The 17323-nt window shown below is 42.6% G+C and overlaps 1 protein-coding gene across 3 annotated transcripts; it reads left to right on the forward strand.

The window, feature by feature from the left end:
• The first annotated feature begins 2044 nt into the window (after positions 1-2044).
• On the forward strand, positions 2045-15447 carry LOC115196763 (alpha-2,8-sialyltransferase 8B). Of its 3 annotated transcripts, none has more exons than XM_029757652.1 (6): positions 2045-2459; positions 5259-5315; positions 8001-8144; positions 8224-8481; positions 12880-13173; positions 14248-15447. In XM_029757652.1, exons 1-6 carry the CDS (start codon positions 2362-2364, stop codon positions 14531-14533), a joined length of 1137 nt encoding a protein of 378 aa, XP_029613512.1. In that variant the 5' UTR covers positions 2045-2361; the 3' UTR covers positions 14534-15447. The 3 variants fall into 3 exon arrangements, with proteins under 3 accessions (XP_029613512.1, XP_029613513.1, XP_029613514.1); XM_029757654.1 differs by lacking the exon at positions 2045-2459 and adding an exon at positions 3768-4084; XM_029757653.1 differs by lacking the exon at positions 5259-5315.
• Positions 15448-17323: the final 1876 nt, after the last annotated feature.

Consider the following 17323-nt stretch of genomic DNA (forward strand, 5'->3'; position numbering starts at 1 on the left):
ATCAGAATGCTGAAAAGGGAGAATAGTTTGGAAAAGCTTTTTCTGTCTTTTAGAAATACTTTGTGGGATGTGCACATGTGATCTGATTCACTAAGCTAAGGACCCTGGGACTTAACACCTCCCTCTGTATCTGGATCCTGGACTTCCTGACGGGCTACCCCAAGTGGTAAGGGTAGGCAACAACACATCTGCAATGCTGATCCTCAACACTGGGGCCCATCAGGGGTGCGTGCTTAGTCCCCTCCTGTACTCCCTGTTCATCCACTACTGCGTGGCCAAACACGACTCCAACACCATCATTAAGTTTGCTGACAACACAACAGTAGTAGGCCTGATCACCGACAACGATGAGACAGCCTATAGGGAGGAGGTCAGAGACCTGGCAGTTTGGTGCCAGGACAACAACCTCTCCCTCAATGTGAGTAAGACAAAGGAGCCGATCGTGGACTATAGGAAAAGGAGGGTAGAACAGGCCCTCAGTAACATTGATGGGGCTGAAGGGGAGCAGGTAGAGAGCTTCAAGTTCCTTGGTGTCCACATCACCAACAAACTAACATGGTCCAAGCACACCAAGACAGTTGTGAAGAGGGTACGACAAAACCTATTCACCCTCAGGAGACTGAAAAGATTTAGCATGGGTCCTCAGATCCTAAAAAAGTTCTACATCTCCACCATGGAGAGCATCCTGACCGGTTGCGTCACCGCCTGGTATGGCAACTGCTATATACTAGGCGGTGTCAGAGGAAGGCTTAAAAAATTGTCAAAGACTCCAGTCACCCAAGTCATAGACTGTTCTCTCTGCTACAGCACGGCAAGCGGTACCGGAGTGCCAAGTCTAGGACCAAAAGGCTCCTTAACAGCTTCTACCCCCAAGCCATAAGACTAATCAAATGGCTACCCGGAGTATTACATTGACCCCCCCACTTTGTTTTTACACTGCTGCTACTCGCTGTCTGTTTATTATCTATGCATAGTCACTTTACAAATGACCTCGAATAACCTGTACTCCGCACATTGACTCTGTATCAGAACCCCTGTATATAGCCTCGTTATTGTTATGTAATTTTATTGTTACTTTTTGATTCTTCTTTTTTTTTTAACTTTGGTTTATTTAGTAAATATTTTCTTAACTCTATTTCTTGAACTTCATTGTTGGTTAAGAGCTTGTAAGTAAGCATTTCACAGTAAGCTCTACACCTGTTGTATTCAGTGCATGTGACAAATAAAATTTGATTTGATTTTGCTTTGATTTGATTTGATTCACAGTTGTAGGAAAATCATATACATTTACCTTAGTACCACTGCCACACACAACCCGTGTCACTCCAAGCAAAAAAATCCTTAAAAGGTTTTATTGAGAAATTAATTTCCAATGGATTTCCAATTACCAGTGTACCAGTACGATGAGCCAGTAAAGTGACAAAGTGTACAGTAAATGCAAATGTTTTTTAACTGAGTACTGGCGGTATTTAATTCCTCCCTTAGGTCATCAATCACTCACCATCCATCCGCCTGACAAACACAATTTTCACTGACTCAACGTGACTACCATTAAGTTGAAAGCTGAAAGGTTTTGCATTGGAGCGAGGACAGTAATCAGACTCGGACAGGACAACCAGCTATACAAAGGATAATTTATGTTATGATGAAACCAGAATGCAACCCAATATATATCTTTATGGTACCAAATTTAATTTTTTACATGTTATCTCAACAAACCTAACCTCACAAAGACAGCAATGACATATTTTATTATTTTGTGTCTATTACAATGCTCTTTATATGATGAATGGTTAAATATAGACAGTGAATATTAATTTGATGACATATGGTAGCCTAATAGTGTCAGGTGGTCCCTTGAACCTGGTTATCAGTTAGTTCTATAACAATAGTCAATCACAATTCAATGATGACCAGACAATGGTAATAGATAGTAGCCAAATATAGCAGCCTATAGCCTAAGCCTCCAAGAGCAGCTATAGGCTACCCTACTGTAGAAAGCCATAAGGCGTGCTGTACCTTTAAGGTTTAAATCTTTTCCGTATTGCTCGTATCTCAATCCCTTGTAGTTTCAAGCACAAGCTTTGAAAGTTTGACTGGGGGAATTGCGGTGAGAATGAAAACAGTGCCGCTGCTATTGGGAAAAAAGGGAGAGAGAAAAAAACGTTAAAAAAGGACTTGAACCTGGGATTTGTTCGAAGACAAATTGGCTTCGTTTAAAATGAACATTGAAGAATATTGGTGGACATAATTGAGTTTAATTGCGTACAATCTATCAATGTCAGCGATTAAAAGGATAATATATGCAATCGATTTGGATTTTTTAGTGTAGCTTCGATTAGTTCTTCAACCTTCTCAGTCATGCAGTTAGAATTACGAACATTGATGTTTGGAATTGTAACAGTGCTGGTATTATTTCTGATCATTGCTGATATTGCTGAAGTCGAGAAAGAAATTGCGTAAGTATATGTGGATTCTGATTCGAGTTGTTCATGCATTTTGTTGCACGTGTTATCTAGATGTTAAAATGCATTATTCAGATAAATATAATTATCTTATGTTCATATAGAATTGTTAGATTCAGCGTTATCTTCACTCATTCAGTTTAGAACTTTAGAAGATGTTGAGCGCTCCTGTTACATTTCTTCAGTAGGATGCATGTAGGCTGAATGCGTTTTTGTGCATTTCAAGGTTATAAACCCCTGTGCATGTATTGATACGTTCTACTCCTATTCCTTTACTGTACATCTTTAAAAAAAAATTGCAATCTAGAACCTAAAAAGATTATTCGGCTGTCCCCATAGGATTGAAGAGCCCTTTTTGGTTCCAGGTAGAACCTTTTGGTTCCAGGTAGAACTCTTGTGTTCTATGTAGAACCCTTTCTACAGAGGGTTCTACCTGGAACCAAAAAGGGTTCTCCAATGCGGACAGCTGAAGAACCCATTTGGAACCCTTTTTTCAAAGAGTGTAGTCTTGGATTTTTAATCGAACCATTCACTTTAGCTGTTCCTTTGTTTGTGATATCCCAGTGTAATAATGCAATTGATGACAGCTGTTCAACAGACGCTCAATACCTGTATCTCCAAAGAGCAATTTGTGTGAAGTGTAGCCTCCATGCATTATACAGTAGGGTATAGTATCTTTAAGGACTACCTTCAGATCCTAGGTGTGTGTGTGTGTGTGTGTGTGTGTGTGTGTGTGTGTGTGTGTGTGTGTGTGTGTGTGTGTGTGTGTGTGTGTGTGTGTGTGTGTGTGTGTGTGTGTGAGTGAGTGAGTGAGTGAGTGAGTGAGTGAGTGAGTGAGTGAGTGAGTGAGTGAGTGAGTGAGTGAGTGAGTGAGTGAGTGAGTATACATGTACTCTTGGCACTTTACTTATGGGGTGCATGGATTAACTAATTGCTACAAAACCAGGGGAGTTTTTTGGGGGAGAGACAATGTGCTGGTAATCAGATAGTTTCAGGTGTAACTTTACACTGTTAGCTCTCTTCAGTGAAGAATACTGTACTCTCTAACAGCTGTGTCAACTGTATTTTGCACTAATTCTATTGCATTTTCATAATAAAAACAGTCTGTATAGTCACTGATTTAGAAGAGATACTAACACAACAGAACAGACCACTGTATCAAAAGGAACCAGTCCAATAATTGGAAGCCCATTTTTCTTTCCACATCAAACCTTGAATCAATAGTATCATCAGGCTGAGCTGAGACACCCCAGGGCTTCGTGACAAATGGCATGCGCTTGGTGGTTTTGTTCCACACTTCAGTGTATCCTGTTTGCACTCCAGCTCCAGTCATGTCATGGTAGAGGGCTGTTTGGTGGGTGGCTGTGCAGATAGGAGATTACTGTTTGATTTGTTACTGAGAGAGCAACAGACTGGTGACAGAAGAAACAGTTTGCCTTTCTCCAGACATAATTGAGCCCTGCAGCAGAAATCCTCTATTACACAAATACAACTCTTGAAGCTTGGAAGATACATGTGCTGCAAACAGTTCTGTCTTGGAGACTTCTGGGGCTGGAGAGAATGATAGCACAAATCTCAAGATTCTTAAGGCTGTAAATGTTAAGCAGCTGGAACAGTTGGTATGTAGTACTTTGTCTTACGGTTCAGAAATGACATGGTATTTATTAACAAAATGATGGTGGTAATTACACAGTAATAATCATGTTTATATGGTAATTACATGCTAAGAACCAATGAGTTACAAATGTTTTATGAAGGAGCTTGCCTATATTAGTACATATCTCCGTTCCAAGAACAATAGAATAGTTGTGTTGCTCCCCAGATAGCACAGCCAGGCCTGTCACATTCATTTCAGCAGACTGAATGCTCCTGGCTCCTTGTCTGCTGCCTGGTATATTAGTGATTCTCCTTGCCTCTGTAATAACTGACAGAAGATGCAATTGCACATACCTAATTGGGATTTTCACTGTCCATTTGCACCTTCCAAATAGTGGAGCAATAGTGTTATGGTACTTGCTCTAATTGATTTTCTGGAGCTTTATAGTTTTACACACCCCGTGAGAGTAGGGTTTTTGAAGCAGATATGTGATGAGATTTTATCATCTTTTCTTTATTATGTTGAGATTGTGGTCATAAAAGGCAATGATGATGTATCTAATGTTGTATATCTTGAACAGTAGTCCATGCTACTCATAGAGTACAGATTATATACCATTCAGGTTGATCTTTGCAGGATGTGTAGAGGATGTTGACCGACTACACGTTTTTATCCAGACTCGGTAACAGTCAGATTGGTAGATCAGTTGGCATGTCCTGTTTTTTTTCCCTCAGGTACATAAGATACCTGAGACATTGAGATATCCCGCCCTACCAGGGATCATGTGACACATTGCTTTATACATACCTCTTTAATGACAAGCATGGCCTTCAGCGCACATTTTCCAGTATTATATCAATGTAATGGCTGTTCTGTTTCACCATCTGACTGCGTTTTGATGCATGCTCTTGTCCTTCATGTTCACGTCAGCGTGATGAGCCTACTGCTCATCTAAATACACATTAAGAGCATAGCCATATACCATATTCTGACAGCTTGAGTTATATGCCTGGAATTTGATTAAACCAGCTCTTGCCCCTCACACTTCATGTTCTGCACGATTCCATTCATCTAACAAATAATATTCTTTGTACATTTTTTTTATTTTTTTTTACAATACAATACAAAACATACACATACAAACAATATTGTGAATTATTCTGTTGGTGGCTATAATTACTTTTTTCTTGGTCTAGGAATTTTGCAGGTTCCAGACAATTGTACTTGCACAGCCTCATTCCCAAGCCAAACAGGTTTGTCAGGCTAGTCTGCCCCTTCCTCCATTGCCTTATGGTTTTTTAATACTCATCAATTCTGTTATTCTAGCTTTTTATTTTCTACCCTTAAGAGCTCATATGCTTGCAGACATGTAAAATAATTAACAGATTTAATACACATGAACATATCAGCAATCTCATTACCCTATGATTGGGTTTTGCCCTAAGGCAAGAGAATGAACCTGAATAAAAAACATTAAATTGCTTGTTTCCATAGAAACATGTAAGACCTATGAGATTTGGGAAAGCTGCATGGATTACAGAATTGTGTGTATCTAATTTAAATAATTAATAAATCACATAATTGATGTACAATCTCTGATGTGTGCTGAACAAAAATATGAATGCAACATGCAACAATTTCAAAGATTTTACTGAGTTACAGTTCATATCAGTCAATTAAAATAAATTCATTAGGCCCTAATCTATATATTTCACATGACTGGGAATACAGATATGCATCTGTTGGTCATAGATACACTACATGAACAAAAGTAAGTGAACACCTGCTCGTCGAACATCTCATTCCAAATTCATGGGCATTAATATGGAGTTGGTCTCCCCTTTGCTGCTGCTGGGAAGGCTTTCCACTAGGGACTTGCTTCCATTCAGCCACAAGAGCGTTAGTGAGGTTGAGCACTGATGTTGGGCGATTAGGCCTGGCTCGCAGTCGGAGTTCCAATTCATCCCAAAGGTGTTTGATGGGTTTGAGGTCAGGGCTCTGTACAGGCTAGTCAAGTTCTTTCACACCGATCTCAAGAAACCATTTCTGTATGGACCTCGCTTTGTGCACGGGGGCATTGACATGCTGAAACAGGAAAGGGCCTTCCCCAAACTGTTGCCACAAAGTTGGTAGCACAGAATTGTCTATAATGTCATTGTATGCTGTAGCGTTAAGATTTCCCTTCACTGGAACTAAGGGGCTTAGCCCGAAATATGAAAAACAGCCCCAGACCATTATTCCTCCCGCCGACGCTGGGCATTGGGCATGGTGATCTTAGGCTTGTGTGCGGGAACCCATTTCATGAAGCTCCCGACAAGCAGTACTTGTGATGACGTTGCTTCCAGAGGCAGTTTGGAACTCGGTAGTGAGTGTTGCAGACGCTATGCTCTTCATCACTCGGCTGTCCCGTTATGTGAGCTTGTGTGGACTACCACTTCTTGCTGAGCCGTTGTTGCTCCTAGATGTTTCCATTTCACAATAACAGCACTTACAGTTAACCGGAGCAGCTCTAGAAGAGCAGAAATTTGACAAACTGACTTGTTGGAAAGGTGGCATCTTTATGACGGTGCTACGTTGAAAGTCATTGAGCTCTTCAGTAACACCATTCTACTGCCAATGTTTGTCTATGAAGATTGCATGGCTGTGTGCACCATTTTATACACCTGTCAGCAACTGGTGTGGCTGAAATAGCCAAATCTACTAATTTAAAGAGGTGTCCACATACTTTTGTATATATAGTGTACCTTAAACTTAATAGAAGGTAGGGGCATGGATAAGAAAACCAGGCAGTATATTGTATGAGTTACCACCATTTACCTCATGCAGCACGACACATCTCCTTTGCATAGAGTTGATCAGGCTGTTGATTGTGGCCTGTGGAATGTTGTCCCACTCCTCTTCAATGGCTGTGCGAGGTTGCAGATATTGGCAGGAACTGGGACACGCTGTTGTACACGTCGATCCAGATAATCCCAAACATGCTCAATGGTTGACATGTCTGGTGAGTATGCAGGCCATGGAAGAACTGAGACATTTTCAGCTTGTGTACAGATCCTTTCGACATGGGGCCGTGCATTATTAGGTGATGGTGGCACGACAATGGGCCTCAGGATCTTATCACAGTATCTATGTGCATTCAAATTGCCATTGATAAAATGCAATTGTGTTGCTTGTCCGTAGTTTATGCCTGTCCATACCATAACCCCACCGCCACCATGGGGCACTCTGTTCACAACGTTGGCATCAGCAAACCACTCACCCACACGACGCCATACACGTGGTATGTGGTTGTGAGGCCGGTTAGACGTACTGCCAAATTATATAAAAGGAAGTTGGAGGCGGCTTATGGTAACAAATGAACATTAAATTCTCTGGCAACAGCTCTGATGGACGTTCCTGCAGTCAGCATGCCAATTGCATGCTCCCTCAAAACTAGAGACATCTGTGGCATTGTATTGTGTCACAAAACTGCACATTTTAGAGTTGCTTTTATTGTCCCCAGCACAAGGTGCACCTGTGTAATGATCATGCTGTTTAATCAGCTTCTTGATATGCCACACCTGTCAGGAGGATGGATTATTTTGGCAAAGGAGAAATGCTTGCTAACAGAGAGACATTTTTGTGCCTATGGAACATTTCTGGGATCATTATTTCAGCTCATGAAACATGGGACCATCCCTTTACATGTTGTGTTTATATTTTCGTCCAGTTTAAAAATGATATAAACATAGAAATTCCCTGGGCTTTGAAAATAAGTCTCATTAAGGATGTCATGAAATGGACTATAGGGATTTCATTACACGTTTGATGGCTTTACACACAGGACATGGTTGTTCACTCACACTGCTTTTTTAAGTGATGACATTAATTCTTATATCACATGTATCAAAGTCATGTTGCCCTTAATTTAGGATTAATGCCTCTCTGTCCTGTTGTAGAAATGTAGCAGTGAAGGCCAATCCTAAACCTTTAGTCAGTGAAGGGGAGGACAAGAGCCCTGCTTCTCCTTCATACTCGAATAATACCACCAAGCTCTCTACTGATAACTGGACGTTCAACAGGACCCTCTCCAATCTCATCAGGTAGGCCTACCTCTGCATTGGTCTCCATCAGATCTCACACTCCTCTGAGCCTCATGGATAACTTATTTTCTTTCTATAGGAAGAACATCCTGAGGTTTTTCGACCCAGAGAGGGACATCTCTATTCTGAAGGGCACATTGAAACCTGGAGATGTCATCCACTACATCTTTGATCGTCAGAGCACTACCAATATCTCAGAAAACCTATACCAGTTGCTGCCCACTGTATCCCCCATGAAGAACCAGCACCACAGGCGCTGTGGCATCATAGGGAACTCTGGGATCCTACTCAACAGCAGCTGTGGGCCAGAGATAGACTCCTATGACTTTGTTATCAGGTAAGGTGTGCTCTCGTTCTCCGTGGTCGATGTGAGTAAGTCATTTAAGCATGTTAACTCTCGCAGGGCTGCCGGCCCAGACAGTATCCCTAACCGCGTCCTCAGAGCATGTACAGACCAGCTGGCTGGAGTGTTTACTCTCCATATCCCAATCTGTTGTCCCCACTTGATTCAAGATGTTCACAATTGTTCCTGTACCCAAGAAAGTGAAAGGAAATGATCTGATGAAGTGCTTTGAGAGGCTAGTTAAGAACCATATCACCTCCACCTTATCAGACACCCTAGAGTCTAGGGTAGTGGGTCTAGGGCCTAGACCCACTACAATTCCCATATTGGCCCAACAGATCACCATTGCACTGCACACTGCCCTATCCCATCTGGACAAGAGGAATACCTACATTATATACACTGAGTGTACAAAACAAAACCTTTTGCCCTCAGAACAGCCTTGATTAGTCGGGGCATGGACTACACAAGGTGTTGAAAGCGTTCCACAGGGATGCTGGCCCAAGTTGACTCCAATGTTTCCCACAGTTGTGTCAAGTTGGCTGGATGTCCTTTGGGTGGTGGACCATTCTTGATACACACAGGAAACTGTTGAGCGGGGCATATTATTATTTAATTTTCCAGTCGGATAAACACTCCAAACAGCCTACCCGACCACTCGGAGGCGTCCGCATGGTCCCAAAGCACGCAATTGCCTCGCGTTGTATCACATTCCAATGATAAAACTGTGGTGGACAAAAATTAAATTTAAAAATGTGAGGGGGACATATCCCTCCCTACATCCCCAGTGAAAGTTGCACCCCTGGTTCTTATAACAGCTATTGCATGAAATGAATTGATTTGAGTTTCAATATAGTGTCAAATTATCTTCTTGTACACAGGAAATTCTCCAGTGTTAAATTCAACACTAGTCCAGTGTCTATACCGATCCTCACTTTTCAGTGTTAAATTAACACACTGCTTAGTGTAAAGCCTTATTTGCATATTTCCCACAGAGCCTTGCCTTCCAAGTGAATTGTAGAGTTACCACCCATGACTGTATTTGTTAGTGACAGACAGGGGGGCAACTTTGGTTTTAGAAGTGGGGGGAACATAAATATTTTTTTTTTATCCAGTTGGATAAACACTCCAAACAGCCTACCCGATCTCATGGAGGTGTATGCATGATCCTACACACCATTGCATCGTTTTGTATCACATTCCAATTATAAAACTGAGGGGGACAAAAATCTAATTTCAGAATTTGGGTGGGATATGTCCCCCCGATGCCCAGTGAAAGTTGCACCCCTGGTGACAGAGACATGGTTGTTGCATTCTTACATTTTTGGTCCTGTGGCCTACTAAGTGAATATGGTATCATTAAATTCAATTATTTAACACAATACAACACATATTTCATAAGGCCTTATTTTGAGGGCATAGTTTTATCCTAATACAGTGGTCTGAAAATCATGGTTTACAGGCAACACCAGGCCTGCAAGTAACATTATGCTGGCTTGCAAAGTGATGTGTAATTCCTATTGGAATTCAGCCAGAGTGGGGATATCCAACATTTTTCATTTGTATTCACCCGCAACCTGCATTCAGAATGACTGCCGGGTTGGGAAGAATCAAATATGAGACTACCTAAAGCATCTAAACTGGAACAACCATTTCAGTAACGGGTGCAACAAGTCCCAGTAACTGATTGGATTTGTTTAGAAAAATGTATGTTATTTATATTCGAGGGGCATAATATTAATTAATCAATCAATGTACATGCAAAAACATGGAATCATTTGAAACAAACAATTCTAAAAATCTACCTGCAATAGAACATTCTGGTAAATATGATAATTTTGGGCGTGATTTTGGTTTAAGATTGGTTATTAACATCAACACTGGGATTCTTTTACATGAATGAGTGTTAACGCAATTTAACACCTGAATCAACACTAGAAATGTTACACTGAGAAATCAAGACTAGGTAACACGGGCCAATTTGTTGTGTATAAAAGTGAATTATGAGTTAATTTATCTTTGGATTTGCAGTGGAATATTCAGGATAGTAATGAGGCTCTCTCTATTAAAGCACTATACGTCTTGATACTCATAACTTTTATGTATGCACAGTCCCTTAGATTTCACAAATACTTTACCTTGAGGATTCAATGCCACTGCTCTATAAAATATTCTCCACACCTTTGAAATGCCTGCTACTTTTAGAAATGAGCAGCAGTACTTACAGCAATTAAATACCTGTTGGGTAAATGTGACATTTTCAAAAACTACTGCTATCCACCCGAAATGAGGTGCTTTAGAGAAGCACTGCCGTTTGTTCCTAGGACTGCTACACTCATTTACCAGGGGAGAATGTCTGTCTGAAACCATCCGTCAGTGCTGTTCTGTGCTAGTGTGTCAGCAAACGGCTTTCTGTGAGTGGGTAATTTATTGCTATATAACTGCTTTGTCTGTCAGTATAGCAACAGAGAAAGTACAGCTATGCATAGCAATTGTACAACTACAGATGTTATAGGGGGAAGAAATCCAAGGTTGCCTAACTGTGTCCACACTACAGCAAGGCATTGTGACAGTGGCGGTTGGTGCCGTTTGAGATGAGGGAGGATGATTTGTCTTTTTTATGAGCATGGCTTTATTTCTATTACAGCATATTGGATGATTGTCATTCAAATGCCATTCACCCAGCTCAATGTAACATCGATAGGTTTAGGCTACTACATGATAGACCAATTTTCCCAGTACCCATCATGAGGTTGCTACAACCTAACCTATGAATAAAAGTTGACAATGTAGGTGCACAGGTCGAGAGATTTTTGACTAATCAAGGTGACAGACTTTGACACATTCAATACGCCTTGCACACTCTTGCCTGCATCTAGCTGATCTAGGGTGTAATCATTTGTCCAACAATTACAAATTAGAGTTTCTATTGGACAAATTCAGGTATGTTTATCCCGATTCCGTTTTGCTTCCATTTAAGAAGCGTTTTTCAACAGAATCGGCAGAATGAATACACCACTGATCACACGCAAACACAGTTCACTTTCATAATAGCCACATAAAAACAGCATGATCACTGCTCGCTGTATATATAATTCCTTCTCGCAACTATCTACGCACTCTCCTCCTGTCATCTTTTCCCTTCGCTTGTGGACTTCAGTGCACAACACATTAGCTTTCTGTGACCAGGCAAAAAAAACTCCACTGCATTGTGATTATGGGTAATAAGAAGGTAGAGCACATAAATCAGGGGTTTCAAACTCATTCCATGGAGGGCCTAGTGTCTGCTGGTTTTTGGCTTTTCATTTCAATTAAGACCTAGACAACCAGGTGAGGGGAGTTCCTTACTAATTAGTGACCATAATTAATCAATCAAGTACAGGGGAGGAGTGAAAACCCGCAGACACTCGGCCCAGTTGTGGAATGAGTTTGACACATGACATAAATTAATGATGAAGAGAGGCATCTGAACTAATGGGAATTGGGAAATATGCGAAACCATATCAATATTTCACAGATTTTTTGGAAGGGGAATCATAGTATATCTCGTATTTTTTGATTCCTGTACAATAATTGCAAAACTGTAGCAAGGCAGTGGATTTCTGCTGATACATTTGTACTGCTGTAATGAGATTGGGATATTTGAAGTCCCTCATTACTTTGGGAAGGTGTTTTCCCCCATCCTCCTTGTGTAACTTGATCTACCGTCTGGATATGCAGAGCCATACTGTATGCCTCTATGGTGGAAGAGTAAATCCCCAACCTCCCTGCTACTGGAGTGTCAGATCAACAGGGAAATGGAAAGACCGGTCAGGATGGGTTTGCAGAGAAAGACATGGCTTAGCAGGGGACGTTAGCTGGGAGGGAGTGATGAGGGATTTGCTGAGGTATTCAGGTAGGGAGATAATGCCTCTGCTCACAGCAGTGCTCAGTTAAACCCGACTCTGGCTCTCACACAGCCCCACATTATTTATTTTTATAGATACAGGACATTTTATTTCCCCTTAGGTCATTATCTCTCGGTGCATTGGTATAGTATTGTAATTACTTTTACCGAGGTCAGTCAAGTAACCTTCTTTGGACACGATACCAACACACAGCAGGATGACACATGGAATACATTCATTAGGGTTTTCAGTTGCAGTTCACCCTTGAGCTAACTGTGTTTGGTGTAGGGTTGTTCTTAGCTGACTGATTGTTTAACGTGCATGAAACACATAATGTCAGAGCTACCTAAATTAGTGTATGTGGAGTTTACAAATCTTCATGGAGTTTGAGGACAGTAGGATTGGGCTAATTTATGAGTTCTGTGGTTTGACCTTAATATTTGTGAAAGACTAATCAAATGGACTAAGTGATTGCAGAGTAATTTAGATAAATGTATCTTTGCAGATGTAACCTGGCACCAGTGGAGGAGTATGCTGGGGACGTGGGCCGGCGCACCAACCTTGTGACCATGAACCCATCTGTGGTGCAGCGGGCCTTCCAGGACCTGGCCAGTGAGGAGTGGAGGGAGCGCTTCCTGCAGCGGCTCCGGGGCCTCAGCGGCAGCGTACTGTGGATCCCAGCCTTCATGGCCAAGGGAGGAGAGGAGAGGGTGGAGTGGGCCATCCGTCTCATCCTGCTGCACACGGTTGATGTGCACACCGCCTTCCCCTCACTGCGCCTTCTCCATGCTGTCAGAGGGTAAGACAAGGAGGGAACGCGTGTGCTCTTTGTGACACTGAAGCTCGTAGTCTGTACACCTGTGAGCTCCACAATCCAGGGTCTGGCAGCCACTAATTAAGCAGCAGTTCACAGGTCCCCTGCAATTATTAGAGCTACTCAACAGGCCATTGGTGACCAACTTACTGCTGCTGGCCTCTCTGCCTGCTGTTGAATTTGCAGGAGGACAGCTAGCCAGCAGAAGTGTTATTTTTTTGTAGTGTATTTTGACAAAAAGCCTTGAATCTTTTCTGAAAGGGCAATAAATGTTTTGAAATGCAGGGAAAACGCTGTTAGAAATGCAGTACATGTCTATGACCTTTTAGCTACAGTCGTGCTTGATAAATGCCAAACTGAAAACTTTCCCCTGGGTTTCTGCTTCTCTGAGTACTCGATAGATCCACCATTGACCTCCTGCGAGTCCTAGTCCACTGCTAGGTCACTAGGCTCCTCTTAGAGTATCTCGAGGTCCAGGTAGGCCATGCTGGGCTAGGGGCCTGTGAGTGAGAGGACCAGATGGGGCTTGCATTGTGACTGCAGGCCCGAGACCTGTCTCTCTTATTACAATTTTTTTCCTCTTCTTGAGTCCACTGGCGCCTCAGCATACATCCACCCAGAGAGCTGAGTGAAAGACACCACATAGGGAGAGAAAGGGTGCTTATTGTAGGGGCTTATTCAAGGTTGAGTGGACTGCCATTGTAGTGCTAAGAATGCAGAGGGTTCAGTGCTTTCTAATGGATATTGGCTTCAATGCACTCATCCTCTACCAGACTTTGCTTCAGATAATCTTCAACACGATTGTATTCTTGCTGTGTGTTCTTGCTATGTGTTATCTGTCATGGGACCTTGGCGTGTGTGCAAGTGTCCACTAGTTTTATAGGTTCTGTAGATTTATTTTCCAGATACAAAGGAAAATATTTAACACAGAAATAGCTCTATCCTAAAACAAGATTCTAAAGATTTCTTCTTAGGTATTTTTTTCAGATGTCAGGTAACTCTTGAGTGCCTTAAAATACCTTTAGCTTGGTTATATAACTATCTTGCTCCATTCTTCAGGTATTGGCTGACCAACAACGTCCAGATAAAGAGACCAACCACTGGTCTACTGATGTACACCATGGCCACTCGCTTCTGTGAGGAGATCCACCTGTACGGTTTCTGGCCTTTCCCTCAGGATTCACAGGGGAAATCAGTGAAGTACCATTACTATGACACTCTGACCTACGAGTACACGTCCCATGCCAGTCCACACACTATGCCACTGGAGTTCAGGACCCTGAGTTCACTCCACAGACAGGGGGCGCTGCGTCTCCACACTGGCTCTTGTGATGTAGGAACATAATCTAAAAACACAGCATGGAATGTACTGTATGTCTCTATCAAAATGACCCTTACGCTTTTGGGAAAACACCTCCTGCTCAGTTGATGTCTGTCAGACACGGACATCTCAGAGGAAATACTTCCTGTATTAACCTGTAGGACATTTTTATGTAGCTGTGAATTTAGTTGAACAACAGTATGCAGGATACTGCATGTCTTATTTGGGCTCACATTGTTGTCCTACAAGAGACATGAGCACTGAAAAGTTTTTAACATTTCTACAGTAACCTGTGAAAATTTTACTTAAAACAGACACTTTTTAATTCGTTAAAAAATAACAAATTTAAGTTAGTATATGCTTTTTTTCAACAAGAATACTTTTCACATTTACATGGAAGGTGTCATGTAAAATCTATATAATTACAACATTTATATAAAAACTTCCTCCAAGGGCTATGTGAATTTAACTACTAAGTTATCAAAAATGTTTGTTTTGATATTTTGGTAATTATTCCTTTGAATTATACGATAAATCTACTTCATCACTACTGTTGGAGACATCATATCAGACAGATCCAGGGCAGGAGCACCAGCCTGCAGAGCACTGGTTGAGCCACAAGATGGAAGCACTTCTTCATAAGGAAACTATGACTAGTAGTACATTTAGTTTTCCACATTTGGTTTATTAGTGAACATGGGTTCAACTACATACTACTGTGTGATGTTTTGTTAGCTCTCACCTTAAATTGGGAATTGTATTATTTAAAGAGTAGCCTAATAGTGTAGGCCTAGTTTCTTATTTTTGGCTTAACTTCTTCCTCATTAGGGAAACTGGTTTGTGGTATTTGGAAATCGAGACCATGGGACTATTGGGTTATATCTGCACAAAGCATGGTTCTGAGATATTGAGAATTACATTTTTCACATCCCAGATCTCAGAAATGTTTTGTAGTGAATTATTTGCTTTCATAACCCATTAAGGTCCTCGCCATCAAGGTACCTAAAGTGCAGAGTATCCCAATTCTAAGACGTGCACAGGATGTTAAAATGTGCCCTACCACCATGCCCTACAGTGAGGCATGGTGGTATCAAAAATCCTTGATGAAATCCTGCTCAGGACCTCAGACTGGGGCGAAGGTTCAACCTTCCAACAGGACAACGACCCTAAGCGTACAGCCAAGACAACGGAGTGGCTTCTGGACAAGTCTCTGAATGTCCTTGAGTGGCCCAACCTGAGCCTGGACTTGAACCCAATCAAACATCTCTGGAGAGACCTGAAAATAGCTGTACAGCAATGCTCCCCATCCAACCTGACAGAGCTTGAGTGGATCTGCAGAGAAGAATGGGAGAAACTCCCCAAATTCAGATGTGCCAAGCTTGTAGCGCATACCCAAGAAGACTCGAGGCTGTAATTGCTTCCAAAGATGCTTCAACAAAGTACTGAGTAAAGGGGCTGAATACTTATGTAAATGTGACATTTCCCTTTTTATATATATATATACTGCTCAAAAAAATAAAGGGAACACTTAAACAACACAATGTAACTCCAAGTCAATCACACTTCTGTGAAATCAAACTGTCCACTTAGGAAGCAACACTGATTGACAATAAATTTCACATGCTGTTGTGCAAATGGAATAGACAACAGGTGGAAATTACAGGCAATTAGCAAGACACCCCCAATAAAGGAGTGGTTCTGCAGGTGGTAACCACAGACCACTTCTCAGTTCCTATGCTTCCTGGCTGATGTTTTGGTCACTTTTGAATGCTGGCGGTGCTTTCACTCTAGTGGTAGCATGAGACGGAGTCTACAACCCACACAAGTGGCTCAGGTAGTGCAGCTCATCCAGGATGGCACATCAATGCGAGCTGTGGCAAGAAGGTTTGCTGTGTCTGTCAGCGTAGTGTCCAGAGCATGGAGGCGCTACCAGGAGACAGGCCAGTACATCAGGAGATGTGGAGGAGGCCGTAGGAGGGCAACAACCCAGCAGCAGGACCGCTACCTCCGCCTTTGTGCAAGGAGGAGCAGGAGGAGCACTGCCAGAGCCCTGCAAAATGACCTCCAGCAGGCCACAAATGTGCATGTGTCTGCTCAAACGGTCAGAAACAGACTCCATGAGGGTGGTATGAGGGCCCGACGTCCACAGGTGGGGGTTGTGCTTACAGCCCAACACCGTGCAGGACGTTTGGCGTTTGCCAGAGAACACCAAAATTGGCAAATTCGCCACTGGCGCCCTGTGCTCTTCACAGATGAAAGCAGGTTCACACTGAGCACATGTGACAGACGTGACCGTCTGGAGACGCCGTGGAGAACGTTCTGCTGCCTGCAACATCCTCCAGCATGAGCGGTTTGGCGGTGGGTCAGTCATGGTGTGGGGTGGCATTTCTTTGGGGGGCCGCACAGCCCTCTATGTGCTCGCCAGAGGTAGCCTGACTGCCATTAGGTACCGAGATGAGATCCTCAGACCCCTTGTGAGACCATATGCTGGTGCGGTTGGCCCTGGGTTCCTCCTAATGCAAGACAATGCTAGACCTCATGTGGCTGGAGTGTGTCAGCAGTTCCTGCAAGAGGAAGGCATTGATGCTATGGACTGGCCCGCCCGTTCCCCAGACCTGAATCCAATTGAGCACATCTGGGGCATCATGTCTCGCTCCATCCACCAATGCCACGTTGCACCACAGACTGTCCAGGAGTTGGCGGATGCTTTAGTCCAGGTCTGGGAGGAGATCCCTCAGGAGACCATCCGCCACCTCATCAGGAGCATGACCAGGCGTTGTAGGGAGGTCATACAGGCACGTGGAGGCCACACAC

Source organism: Salmo trutta, chromosome 7 (assembly GCF_901001165.1).
Source record: "Salmo trutta chromosome 7, fSalTru1.1, whole genome shotgun sequence".
In the NCBI taxonomy this organism is placed as follows: domain Eukaryota; kingdom Metazoa; phylum Chordata; class Actinopteri; order Salmoniformes; family Salmonidae; genus Salmo; species Salmo trutta.

What these genes read in the sequence shown, in the direction of transcription:
- LOC115196763 (XM_029757652.1), top strand. Translation starts at nt 2,362, where the DNA reads ATGCAGTTAGAATTACGAACATTGATGTTTGGAATTGTAACAGTGCTG. An exon ending in ACCCTCTCCAATCTCATCAG is followed by an intron (nt 8,145 to 8,223) that starts GTAGGCCTACCT and finishes TTCTTTCTATAG; the next exon opens with GAAGAACATCCTGAGGTTTT. An exon ending in TCCTATGACTTTGTTATCAG is followed by an intron (nt 8,482 to 12,879) that starts GTAAGGTGTGCT and finishes GTATCTTTGCAG; the next exon opens with ATGTAACCTGGCACCAGTGG.